This window comes from Peromyscus leucopus, chromosome 14 (assembly GCF_004664715.2).
Source record: "Peromyscus leucopus breed LL Stock chromosome 14, UCI_PerLeu_2.1, whole genome shotgun sequence".
Classification (NCBI taxonomy): domain Eukaryota; kingdom Metazoa; phylum Chordata; class Mammalia; order Rodentia; family Cricetidae; genus Peromyscus; species Peromyscus leucopus.
Genome location: NC_051075.1, coordinates 68065405 through 68079923, shown reverse-complemented (window position 1 = coordinate 68079923; position 14519 = coordinate 68065405). Strand labels below are relative to the sequence as shown.

Genomic DNA, 14519 nt, shown 5'->3' with positions numbered 1-14519 from the left:
CAATGAAATGTTTTTCTTTATAAGAGATGTCGTGGTCATGGTGTCTCCTCACAGCAATAGAATACTGACTAAGATAGCAGCCAAGAAGCTCATATGGATGCTCTCCTTGACTTCTCGGCTCCCATGTAGATTTCAAAGGACATAGGTAGAGGAATAACCTTCTGTTTTTAAATGAAAGGAGGAATTAGGACCATCTCAGGTCTTTCATCCTTGTAAAAGGAATGGTGTCCAAAAGAAAAGGCCACCCTTTGTCCTAACATAGGCACATTAAAACTCCTGCTATGTTATTAGTAGAAAGTAGGCTGGCCCCCTGGAGTTGGCTGACACCTACCAGGGGGTGAAGTGAGCATGACAGAACACAGGGAAGCATTAGGGGTCAGAGAAAAGGTGTATTATCTGGAGAACAGCTATGGTGCCTAATATGCAAACGGACATACACAAGCACTACACAAATTAGCATTTCTCTTGCTGAAAACAAGTCAATGTCTTCCTATTGCTTTCAAAGGGAAAACTTGACTTTGGCATCACACTGACCCTTGTCAATGAGAGCCAGGGAGACAAAGCCTGAGGAGTTTCCCCTTAGGGACCTCCACTAAGTGAAGCTGAAATCTTGACTATGCCACAGAAGAGCATTCCAGGATGAATCAGAACCGAGAAGAGCTCAGTTTGGAGCTCAGTGAAGTCAAGACATGCTGCACACCTTAGCCTTAGGCATTGTTAAGCACTGTTGCTCAGAGAGAGGGACCTGAGGTATCATATGCATGATTCTGTGGCCTGCAAAATTACATTGCTAAAAGATGTGACTTACAGCCATGTCAAAGACTCAGTAAAATTTAAAATTAGGCCAAGTTTTAAAAGTAAGCTTTTAAAAAGCATATGTACTTGTTGGTTTATCTCCATTATGTATTTCTTTTTGGCCTGATGTGTTGGGACCAACATCCCAGCATGATAGAGGCAAAGGAAGATGAATCTCTGTGAGGTGTCAAGCTAAGGTCTTGACCAGTCCAGCGTGGTCAAGTGAGAGAATTTCCTTTTGTAAATGAAATATTAAGACGGTTTGTGAGGTTCCTTGTTCAAGTTTCAAGGTGAGGATGGTGTGCTACTATAGTTCCACTCAAAGAGCATATTAGTTCTGGCCCTAAGCACACATGGCCCACTTGTTTCAATATTCTGGTGTTGTGTAATTTTGTTTGTGTTCTGAGAAATAAAGCTTGCCTAGAGATCAGAGGGTGGAGCTAGCCACTAATTAACCATAGAGGCCAGGCAGTAGAGGCTCTTGCCTTTAATCCCAACACTTGGGAGGCCTGCCTTTAATCCCAGCACAATCGGGAGGTGGAGACAGGAATATAAGGTAGGTGGAGACAGGATCTTGCCCCCAATAGATCTAAGAATTTGTAGAGGAAAGAAGTCACTAGCAGCTACTCCTTTCCTTCTCTGATCTTTTAGGTTATTACCCCAATATTTGACTCCTGTCTTTTAATTGATAAGACTAAATAGAATCACACTTTGTTCTGGTGTAAAAGATCACTCAAAAGAAGGATTATTGTCTCTGTACAAAATCCATATAGAGATTTGATTTTTTTTCAGATGTATCGAAGTTCTTGACACTAAGCCAAAGACAAATACAGATTAGGTTCTGGGGTAAGGGACTTCCCCTTCCCCTGTTCCCTTAATATTCTCTGTCCTTGCACCATGCTTCAACATGAGTGCCTGAGCTTACTCTATCCTAGCCATGTTGACCTCTTTTTCTGTTTCTCTGATATGTTTCACCTCAGGCCTTTGCAGCTGCAGGAAAACCTTCTAGCTTCTGTCAGATGTCACACCTCACTGTCATTTTTGACAGGTTTCCATTTTAATGCTCTGCTATAGTGAGGCCTTCCCTGACCAATCCACATAGAATGATAGCCCCACCTCTACCATCCCTGGTTCCCCATTTCCTCGCATTTTCTCCATATCATGTATTACTTGTCTATACATTTTACTTATTTGCTTTATTTTTGTGCCTTCTGACCCCACAAGAAAGTAAGCTAATCAAACAAGACTGGTTTCTTTTTTTAATAATTTTATTTATTTATTTATTTTTCTTTTTTTTTAAAAAAAAAAAAATACTATTCAGTTCTACATAACAGCCACAGATTTCCTTGTTCTCTCCCTTCCTGCCCCCTCCCCTTCCCACCAGCCCAATCCCCATTCCCACCTCCTCCAGATCAAGGTCTCCCCCGAGGACTGAGATCGACCTGATAGACTCAGTCCAGGCAGGTCCAATCCCCTCCTTCCAGACTGAGCCAAGCATCCCTGCATAAGTCCCAGGTTTCACAGCTAACTCATGCAATGAGCCCAGGACCTGGTACCACTGCCTAGATGCCTCCCAAACAGATCAAACCAATCGACTCTCTAACCTATTCAGAGGGCCTGATCCAGTTGGGGGCCCCTCAGCCTGTGGTTCATAGTTCATATGTTTCCATTCATTTGGCTATTTGTCCCTGTGCTTTATCCAACCTTGGTTTCAAAAATTCTCGCTCATATAAACCCTCCTCTTTCTCACTAATTAGACTCCCAGCGCTACACCCGGGGCCTAGCCGTGGATGTCTGCATCCAGTTTCCTCAGTCCTTGGATGGGGTTTCTGGCACAACTATTAGGGTGTTTGGCCATCCCATCACCAGAGTAGGTCAGTCCTGGCTGTCTCTCGACCATTGCCAGCAGTCTTTTGTGGGGGTATCTTTGTGGATTTCTGTGGGCCTCTTTAGCACTTTGTTTCTTCCTTTTCTCATGTGGTCTTTATTTACCATGGTCTCCTATTCCTTGTTCTCCCTCTCTTTTCTTGATCCAGCTGGGATCTCCTGCTCTCTTTCCCTCGAAGCTCGCCCTTCATTGCTCCCACTCATGTTCAGGCTGTTCATGTAGATCTCATCCATTTCTAGGTCATTAGGTGATCTCCGTGTCTTTCTTGGGGTCCTGTTTTCCAGGCGGCCTCACTGGTGATGTGAATAGCAGTCCAGTCATCCTTGTTCCACTAGATGTGGAACAAGACTGATTTCTTTTTGGTGTACTTTATTTTCCTGATACTGAAGGTCAAGGCAAAGCCTTGGACATGCTAGTCAGGGTTTTGTTTGTTTTTGATCTGTTCCTACTATATCCCCAGTATCCCAATGAGCATCAGACAAAGGAGTGTTTAGAAATTGTTGAACAGGTGTACCATGATGGCACACACATATGTAATCTCAGCAGTTCAGGAGCCAAAGGGAGTTTGAGGCTAGCCTGGGTGATAAGGTAAATCTGAGGCCTCTTTTAGTTACATAAACAGACACTGTTTCAAAAAAAAACAAGAGTTGAACAAACTAATAATACACATTGTATGCATGTTTTTATATACACAAAATATTCAGAGGTAAACAACTCCTTGCTGAATCTTGGATTTAAGGGCAAGAAATTCTGTTCCAAGCAGTGAACCACTAGGACACTGAGTTCTCCAACTCCATTTTCTCCCTAAGATAAATCTGTTTTGTTACTATACCACTCCATCTATGGACATAAGACATTTTTGCTTGTATATCCTTGCATTCCTAGGGTCCCCCTTCTCCATGGTTTCTCTGTGCTAAGTAGGAAATATATCTAATTCATACCAAGTAATTAAGAGGGAGATTTGACTTTTTATTTTGTTTTGTATACTTGAGGAAGGTCTTGCTGTATAGTCCAGGCTGGATCAAACTTGCTGTACAGTTCACGCTGACTTAGAACTCCTGATCAAAGTGCTAAGTTTACTGATATGTGTCGCCACCGCTACTCCTGAAGAGGGTTTATAATGCAGGATTTGGGGGCTGTGACAGCTGTACATGTCAGCACTTCTGGTGTTATCAGGCACTGATCAGCATCCTCTAAGTTACAGCCCTGCACATGCATGCTGTGGGATGTTCTGTATGTCCTATGGGAGCCTGTACTCAGGTTCCTCGTGACTTTACCCAGCAGGTCCGCATAGAGGATGATTAGGACCATGGGCCTGAGTGCATGTGTCTGAGATGGTCTGCACTTTGCTGTGCTGGGGGATGGTCTGTATGTCAAGTTGCTCTGATTGGTCAATAAATAAAACACTGATTGGCCCGTGGCTAAGCAGGAATTATAGGCGGCACTAACAGAGAGGATAAATAAAAGAACAGGAAGGCAAAAGGAGTCACTGCCTGGAGTCGCCACCAGGACAAGGAAGATGTAAAGTACCAGTAAGCCACAAGCCACGTGGCAGGGTATAGAGTTGTGGAAATGGATTAATTTAAGCTATAAAAACAGTTAGTAAGAAGCCTGCCACGGCCATACAGTTTGTAAGCAAAATAAGTCTCTGTGTTTACTTTGTTGGGCGGCTGTGGGACTGGCGGGTGACAAAGATTTGTCCTGACTATGGACATGATATATGCATGATATATGGTATCTTTATGGGCTTTCACTCTAGTCAGAGAAACTCGCTATGAAATGAAAAGTTACCAAGAGAAAGCTGTGTTTTTGTGCAGTGTTTCTGAACAGAATGTCCATGTGTAACCTGATGGAATTGTTAAATTACATTTCAGAAATATTGTTGCATTATGACTTTCATAATCTCACCTCCTGGACAAGCACTGTATGCAGATCTATACTCTCAGTGCCTCTTATTTTATCATTAATGAATTTTCTTTTCTTCTTGCAATTTTATTATTCAGATAATAAATATTTCCTAAACACTTAATTTGGAAAAACTCCAAAGTATGAAAACAAGTCAACCTATGTTCCTCTGTCTACAGGTAACAGGCCAACTCAAGCAGTGTAATAATGTTCCCAGTCGGGAAATGTGCAACTGCACAGAACATCAAAAGTTTTCACATGCTGTTGCTTTCTCAGACTGCAAAGAAAAGGTAAAACAATTTGTAATTACCTGATGATGGAGTTTTATGTAAAAGTTCATGTTTTATGGAAAGTACACATATGACTACAAATAAGACTCTGATTTTAGACGACATATAGGGTTGGGCATAAAGTTAGCAGTCAGATATCATGATGGTTGTCACTTTACACACTAACTTAGACTAGTATTTCCTTTGTTATCTGTGTGTGGATGTGTGATGTGGTGTGCATGTTTGCACATATGCTGTAGTACGTGTGTGGTATTCAGAAGACAGCCTTGGGTGTCAGTTCTTACCTTCCATTTTGCTGTCACTTGTCACTGCACATGGTAGACAAGCTGTCCCTCAAGCTTCTCAGTGTTCCTGTCTGTGCTTTATCCCACCACAGCAGCACTGGAATTACAGACTATAGGTGGGTGCTGGGACTCCAAACTCAGGTGAGTGTTTCACCCAGTGAGCCATCTCTCCAGCCCTGTTCTTTTGTGGTTTTGAGATAGAGTTTTGATATGAGTTTTGATATGTAACCCAGGCTGGCCTTGAATTCTTAATCATCCTGCTACAATTTCCTAAATCCAAAAAGAATAATTGAGCATTTTCTACCTACTATACATTTCTTCAAGTCTCCCCTATAATTTATTTAACTCATTGTATTTGAGTTACAGAGAAGGCAGACTGAAAACCATACTGTTCTTTTTATTTAATTAATATTTTATTTTATATACGACTATAATTTCCCCTCCCTCCTCTCCTCCGTTCTCTTTCTGCCTCCCATCTATCCCCTTCCCCATCCACTCCTCCTCAGTCTCCATTCAGAAATGGGCAGGCCTCCTATGGGAGTTAACAAAGCATGGCATATCAAGCTGAGGCAGGACTAAGCTCTTCCCCCTGCATCAAGGTTGAGCAAGGTAATCCAGCATGGGGAATAGGTTCCCAAAAGCCAGCTCAAGGACCAAGGAAAGGTCCTGATCTCACCGCTAGGAGACCCACAAGCAGACCAAGCTACACAACTGTCACATACATGCAGAGGGCCCAGGTCAGTTCCATGCAGGCTCCCTAACTGTTGGTCCAGAATCTATGAGCTTTCAAGAGCTCAGGTCAGCTGTCATGACCTTGAGCCCTTGGATCATACAATCCCTCCTCCCTTTCTTCAGCAAGACTCCTGGAGCTCAGCCCAGGGCTTGGCTGTGGATCTCTGCGTCTGCTTCATTCAGATACTGGATGAATGCTCTCTGATGACAATTAGGATAGTCACCAATCTGATTACAGTAGATTGTCAGTTCAGAAACCCTCTCTATTATTGTTAGGGTCTTAGCTGGGGTCATCCTTGAAGACTACTGGGATATTCCCTGGCTTCAAGTTCCTCCCTAACCCTGAAATGCTCCCCTATCAAGATGAATCTTTCATTACTCTCCCCCTCCATCCTGCTCCCAACCTGCCTCCCTTACCCAGCCTAAGCAACCTGCCCCCGCAAGTTCCCATCACCCACTCCCCACACTCACCCTTGGTTTACCCTAAGTAGGTCTTTTATTTCCCCTTCCCAGGGAAATCCATGCATCCCTCTTTGGACACTCCTTGTTATCTAGCCTCTCTGGGGCTGTGGATTATAGGCTGGTTATCATTTGTTTTATATATATCTACTTATGAGTGAGAACATACCATGTTTGTCTCTCTGGGTCTGAGTTATCTCACTCAGAATGATTTTTTTCTACTTTCATCTATTTGTCTGAAAATTTCCTAGGGTCATTGTTTTTTCCTTTTAATTAAGAAAAATTTTTCATTCATTTTACACACCAAAGACCTCCTCTTCCCTTCTGCCACCCCAGCTTCTGACTCCCAACCTACTCCCCAATGTTCACCACAAGAAGGCAAGGGCCTCCCATGGGGAGGCACATCCAGTAGAGGCAAGTCCTTCCCTCTGCCTCAAAGCTGTACAAGTTGTCCCATCATAGTTAGTAGGCTCCAAGAAATCCACTCATGCACCAGAGATGGATTGTGATCCTACCACCAGGGGGCCCCCCAAGCAGATGAAGGTACACAACTGTCTCACCATACAGAGGGCCTAGTCCAGTCTCATGCAGGCCCCACAGCCATTGATCCAACCTTCATTAGTTGCCACTAGTTTGGTTTGGTCATCTTTGCAGGTTTCCCCATCATGATCCTGATGTACTTGCTCATAGAATCCCTCTTCTCTCTCTTTGACTGGACTTCTGGACTCTGCCTGGTGTTTGGTTGTGGATATCTACATCTGCTTCCATCAGTCATTGGAGAAAGGCTCTGTGATCACAGTTAGGGTATTCACCAGTCTGATCTCTGGGGTAAGCCAGTTCAGTTCATGTACCCTCTCCACTATTTCTAGTAGTCCAAGTTGGGGTCATCCTTGGGGTTTCCCTAGCACCAGGTTTGTCTATCCCTATGATATCTCCCTCAATCATGGTATCTCCTTCACTGCTTTCCCATTCCATCCCTGTTCCTGCTCAACCATTCCATTCCCTTATGTTCTCATACCCTATCCCCTACCATCCATTGCCCACCCCTCATCCCCAACTTACTCAGGGAGATCTTATCTATGTCCCCTTCCCAGGGTGGTCCATGTATCCCTCTTTGGATATTCCTTGTTAGCTCCTCTGGAGTTGTGGGTTGTTGTCAAGTTATCCTTTGCTTTTCATCTAGTATCCACTTATGAGTGAGTAAACACTTATGAGTGAGTCTGGATTACCTCACTCAGGATGACATTTTCTAGTTCCATCCATTTGCCTGCAAATTTCATGGTGTTGTTGTTTTCTTCTGCTGAGTAATACTCCATTGTGTATATGTACCACATTTTCTTAATCCATTCTTCAGTTGAGGGACATCTAGGTTGTTTCCAGGTTCTGGCTATTATGAATGGTGCTGCTATGAACATAGTTGAGCATGTGTCCCTGTGGTATGATTGAGCATTCCTTGGGTATATGCCCAAGAGTGGTATCCTTGGGTCTTGAGGAAGATTGATTCTCAATTTTCTGAGAAGCTGCCACATTGATTTCCAAAGTTGCTGTACAATTTTGCACTCCCGCCAACAGTGGAGAAGTGTTCCCCTTGCTTCATATCCTCTCCAACATAAGCTATCTGCAGTGCTATTGATCTTACCCATTCAGACAGTTGGAAGATGGTATCTCAGGGTCATTTTAATTTGCATTGATGACCCTGATGACTAAAGATGCTGAGCAATTCCTTAAATGTTTTTCAGCCTTTTGAAATTCCTCCTTTGAGAATTCTCTGTTTAGCTCTATAGCCCATTTATTAATTGGATTGTTCAGTATTTTGATACCTAGTTTCTTGAGTTCTTTATATATTTTGGAGATCAGCCCTCTGTCAGATGTGGGGTTGGTGAAAATCTTTTCCCATTTTGTAGGATGTCACTTTGTCTTATTTGCTGCTTCTTTTGCCTTACAGAAGCCTTTGAGTTTCAGGAGGTCCCATTTATTAATTGATCTCAGTGTCCGTGCTACTGTTGTTATATTTAGGAAATGCTCTCCTGTGCCATTGCATTCAAGACTATTTCCTACTTTCTCTTCTGCTGGTCAGTGTAATTGGGTTTATATTGAGGTCTTTGATCCACTTAGAATTGAGTTTTGTGCACAGTGACAGATATGGATATATTTGCAATCTTCTACATGTTGATGTCCAGTTATGCCAGCACCATTTGTTGAAGATGTTTTCTTTTTCCATTGTACAGTTTTGCCTTCTATGTCAAAAATCAGGTGTTCATAGGTGTGTGGGTAAATGTCAGGGTCTTCAATTTGATTTCATTGTTCCACATGGTGATTCTTATGCCAATACCAAGCTGTTTTTGTTACTATAGCTCTATAGTAGAGCTTGATGTCAGCAATGGTGATGTCTCCAGAGGTGGCTTTGTTGTGCAGATTTTTTTGCTATCCTGGGTTTTCCATTTTTCCAAATGAAGTTTAGTATTGTTCTCTCCTGATATGTGAAGAATTGTGTTGGGATTTTAATAGGGATTGCATTGAATCTGTTGATTGCTCTTGGTAAATTGCCATTTTTTATATTAATCCTACCTGTTCGGGAGGATGGGAGATCTTTCCATTTTCTGATATCTTCTTCAATTTCTTTCTTCAGAGATTTAAAGTTTTTGTCATACAGGTCTTTCTCTTGCTTAGTCAGAGCTGCCCCAAGGTATTTTATATTATTTGTGGCTGTTTTAAAGGGTGATGTTTCTCTGACTTCTTTCTAAGCCCATTTATCATTTGTACATAGGAGGGCTACTGATTTTTTTTTTTAGTTAATCTTGTATCCTGTCACAATACTGAAGGTGTTTATCAGCTGTAGGAGTTCCCTCGTAGAGTTTTTAGTGTCACTTATATATACTATCATATCATCTGCAAATAGTAAAAGTTTGATTTCTTCCTTTTCAATTTGTATCCCCATGATCTCCTTTTGTTGTTATATTTCTCTAGCTAGAACTTCAAGTACTGTATTGAATAAATATGGGGAGAGTGTACAGCCTTGTCTTGTTCCTGATTTATTGGCATCAGTTTGAATTTCTCTCCGCTTAATATAATGTTGGCTTTTGGCTTGCTATAAATTGCCTTTATTATGTTTAGGTATGTTCCTTGTATCCCTGATATCTCAAAGACCTTTATCATGAAGAGGTGTTGGAATTTGTCAAAGGCCTTTTCAGCATCTAATGAAATAATCATGTAGCTTTTTCCTTTCAGTTTGTTTATATGATGTATTACATTGACAAACTTTCATATGTTGAACCATCCTTGCATCTTGAGGATGGAGACTACCCCACATCTGACAAAGGGCTGATCTCCAAAATATATAATTTTTTGATGTGTTCTTGGAGTTGGTTTGCCAATATTTTACTGAGTATTTTTGCATCAGTGTTCATGAGGGATATTGGTCTATAATTCTCTTTCCTTGTTGCATGTTTATTTGGCTTGGGAATCAGAGTAACTGTAGCCTCATAAAAGGAGTTAGATAACATTCCTTCTGTTTCTATTGTGTGGAAGAATTTGAAGAGTATTGGTATTAACTATTTTTTTTTAATTTGGTAGAATTCTGTGTTGAAACCATCTTGTCCAGGGCATTTTTTTTTTGGTTGGGAGACTTTTAATGACTTTTTCTATTCTTTGGGGGTTGTTGGTCTATTTAAATAGTTTATCTGGTTTTGATTTAACTTTGGTATGTGGTATCTATCAAAAAAATTGTCCTTTTATTTTAGATTTTCCAGTTTGTAGAGTACAGGTGTTTGAAGTATGGCCTGATGATTCTCTGGATTTCCTCCATCTCTGTGGTCATGTCTCCCTTTTCATTTCTGATTTAGTTAATTCAGATGCCTCTCTCTGCCTTTTGGTTGGTTTGGATAAGGGTTTGTCTATCTTGTTGATTTTCTCAAAGAACCAACTCTTTGTTTCATTGATTATTTGTATTTTGCTCTTTGTTTCTATTTTATTGATTTCATTTCTCAATTTGATTATTTCCTGGCCTCTATTCCTCCTGAGTGAGTTTGCTTCTTTTTGTTCTAGAACTTTAGGTGTGCTGTTTAGTCACTAGTGTGAGATTTCTCCAACTTCTTTATGTGGGCATTTAGTGCTATGAATTTTCCTCTTAGCACTGCTTTCACAATGTCCCATAACTTTGGGTATGTAATACATCCATTTTCATTGAATTATAGGAAGTCTTTAATTTCTTTATTTTTTTCCTTGACTCATTGGCATTCAGTTGAGCATTATTCATTTTCCATGAGATTGTAGGATTTCTGCAATTTTTGTTGTCATTGAAATCTAACTTTAAACCATTGTGGTCCGATAAAATACAGAAACTTTTCCCAATTCTTTTGTATCTGTTGAGATTTGCTTTGTGAGTGAGTATGTGATCAATTTTAGAGAAGATTCCATGGGGTGTTGAGAAGAAGGTATATTCTTTTATGTTAGGGTGCAATGTTCTGTAGATTAAAAACTGAGTCCATTTGAGTCATAACATCTTTTAGGTCCCTTATTTCTCTGTTAAGTTTTGATCTGATGAAAGTGTGGTGTTGAAGTCTCCCACTACTAATGTGTGGGTTTTGATGTGTGATGTAAGCTTTAGTTGTTAATGTAATTCTAAATGGTCTTATTAAATAAGAAACACAGAGCCAAATAAAGAGTTAAAAGCCCAAGAGGTCAGAGCACTAGCAAATAGCCTTAAGCTTACCAGCCACTGCCGTCCTTCCCATGAGAAAAGAGAGCTACTTCTTGTGTGTCTGTATTTTTTATTGACTTTCTGTTCTGCCTTCTCATTAGTTCTAAACACAACTACATGACTTCTTCATCACTGCCTGTCAAACAGACCTCCAGGTCTCTATGGTTGGTACTAGGATTAAAGATGTGTGTCACCATGCTGGCTGTGTCCTTGAACACACAGAGATTCTGCCTGCTATGTGATCAGAGTAAGGGCATGTGCTACCACTACCAGATTTCTGCTTAATGGCTTGCTCTTAGCTCTGATCCTCAGGCAACTTTATTAACATATAAATAAAATCAATTTCAGCACAAATAAAATATCACCATAATTCTGCTTCTATCCTAATAAAAAAAGGAAAAAAGTTATAACTAATATAAGAAAAACTATATACAATAAGTACAATAACTATAAGCAATAAATACCTAAACAATGTCTAGTCCATTTGCATTTGACAAATTCAGAGAAAATATTCCATTATCTATCCTCTTTTGGTAAATCCAAAATGTACCTGATTCACTTTCTATCCTAACCTATATTACTAACAGAACTATCTTATAATGTCTTTCAAATTTATACATTTACACCTCTTTAGTGAGTTCCTTTTCTAAAATTTTTAACAAGGAAAACTATAACTATAACTATCTAATCTTTAACTAACTATAACTATAATCATAACTTTATAATCTTCAACTCCTTCAGAGACCGAAGAAAAAATAATATTACCTAAAAAAACAGGAAGTGCACACAAACAGCTTCCAAAAAATTGTGAGTTGACAGAAACAGCCAGCTGCCTGGACAGTCACCTGAGGTTCCTCTGCAGTGTTGGGGCATCATCTTCAGCCTATGGGCTTAGCATACCTGACAGACTCATTTGTGAAGTAGGATGTACACAAGGCCAACAGTTCAACCTCACATTTGGTGAGAGTAGTCCATGTACCAGAAACACCTGAATTCTACTAGTGTCCTGTCATGATTTAGGATTTTAAATTCTGGAAATTGTTGATGTTTTTTTAATTCAGCTGTCCATTGTTCTTGGCATGTGTGTATGGCTTCATCTCGGCATCCCATCCTTCTCTACATCCCTCTATTAAATGCCAGTCTACCATTGAGAGGTTAAACTCTGTCAGCTTAGTTACTCTTTCAAGAATAACTGTTTCAGTTGCTGTTGCACTGCACATCAGAAGCCATCGGTCCACTGCCAATTCAGCTGCCTTCAAAGAAAGGGGCAATATACCTTTTCCGGATTGTAAAGGCCACTTCAGGGATGGTACCATATTGTCCTGGCCTCAGAAGATGCCTTTTGTTAAAGCCACAACCACACTTGTCTTGGCTAGAATCAGTAGTCCTTTGTTTTGTGTCCTGTCTGTCCATTTTGTCCTGTTTGTCAGCAGTCAATTTGAGGATACTCTGTTGTCTAGTGGCTGACTTTTGCCACAATGAAAGTTAATTCAATATGCAGTTTCTTCAATGCTCATATTTTCTCTGAAGTAGATTGGTACTACCAGGAGTCTACATATCTCATAGTCATAAAAAAAAAGAAAAAATCTCTAAGTTATTAAAACATTTTAAGTGCCATATTCTGCAGATCTCTGAAGGGTTTGAAGATGACTTGTCTATCTAAAATATATCTGTTTGATTTGAAAACTTATCTAATATGACTATAAGTTCCATTGTAATGTCTAACTAAAAACTTTCATTCCTTTATATCCTAAGAGTCGGTACTAATAACATTCAAGGATCAGCAAATTGCATTATATTGTTAACTGAATGGTGTAAGTACAATATCTTGAACAGGATTAGATATGTAAGTATAGCATTTTCTAAAAATATCAATCTCAATATATATAATTTGTATACAATATACAAAAATCCAATCCAATGTAAAGTATTTAAAACTAGTAATTGTTTTTTAAAAGTAGATTCAAAAATCTATCTTTTTATCTATATCATATCTATATCTTCTCTTTATTTTTTCCCAGTAGATTCACTAACCTACCCTCTATTCCATCATTTCCAAATATCCTTTTTTTTTTTAACAAGAACCTTAAATCTAATCTCCTTTGCTTAGCCCTTTTCCTAACCCTTAACAACAACTTGCGGCCAACCCTCCTAAACAATGAAAATTATCCCAAACACAAAACCCATTAAAATACAACAAAAAAAAAAAACCACTCGCCCCACACCACCTCTTTGGGAATGTGGGCACCATATTCTTAAAATTGCTTCCTGCTGGATATGGGTGAAGGTATCTTTATTGTGAAAAGAAAAATTTGGTGTTAATTGTCAAATTCTAGGAAAGGTAGCTAAATCCTTTGTTGTCCAGTCTGTGCATAATGCCAAAGTTCAGGGCTTATTTCAAGTCTTTATTCAAGTAGTCTGTGAAACTGGATCATCTCAGCTAGCCATCTCAAAATTGCTCTTAGTAGTTTGTAGTCCAAAGCTGCTCTGTAGATGATGTTTGTCAGCTTAGTGGTATTATTATTGTCCACGTAGAATACTTATTGTTATTGTGGGGCCCCATCTTCTTCCTGGAGACTTTAAATTTGATATTAGGCCTGGCCATGATTTCCTGCAGAACACTGATAAAGAATCGAACACAAATACATGTATAGACAGCCTTTTTTTCTAGAGTTAGTTAATACTCTGTATAACCATTAACATCTTAACGAAGTTTAAAATATATATATATATTAATCTTGTAAACTGATATAAAATTCATACTTTAATAAAAGTTTAAAGAATCAGAATATAATGAAAGAATTGAGATTAATAGTAAAAGAATAGTCCCTTAAATTTTTTGTTTGTTTGTTTGTTTCCTCCTGTCCCATATCAGAAGATGGCTCTTTCTTCTGGCATGTTACAGGGAGTTTGTATTTTCCTTTTAATAACATGCTTGGGTTTAAAGAAGGAGACAGCAATTCTCCAACTCCAAAGCCAGCTTTAATTTTTAATTGAATTGGGACTACAAGAAGACCAATAGTGTTCAATGTCTTTAGAGAAGAGCAGAAACAAATACTTAGGAAGACTTATGAAATTTTATAGATGATAGACCAATAGGCCATTTTAATCTTTTTCTTGGGACCTTTTTTTTTAGGGGATTTGTCCATTTTCTTCAGATGTTTCATTTGTCCAGGGTTCTTCAGATTTCTTAGCCTTCATTCTCCTAAAAGACAAAAACAAAAACCTTTCCTCAGAACTAACTTTGGAGAGGTTCCCTTTTGGCAAGTTATATCTGATTAATTGAAAAGGCATGTATTAATGGTAAGTTAGTTTAAATTGGATGGTCACGCTGGCTGATGAACTATCACCTCTTCTAATTAAGAGGTCTCTCTTGTTCAGATCAAACCTTTATCAATTTTGATGATATCCACAGCTTATCTTCTCCTATAGAAACAAAAGCCAAACCCCATCCCCAACATAACACA

The 14519-nt window shown here is 39.5% G+C and overlaps 1 protein-coding gene across 1 annotated transcript in view; it reads left to right on the top strand.

Moving 5' to 3' along the window:
* LOC119089071 (cation channel sperm-associated protein subunit beta-like) overlaps window positions 1–14519 on the top strand; it is a 29756-nt gene that overhangs the window by 12020 nt on the left and 3217 nt on the right. Inside the window, exon 5 of the mRNA XM_037210998.1 lies at window positions 4768–4878. Within this exon, the coding sequence (XP_037066893.1) occupies window positions 4768–4878 (111 nt within the window). The remainder of the gene's footprint in view (window positions 1–4767; window positions 4879–14519) is intronic.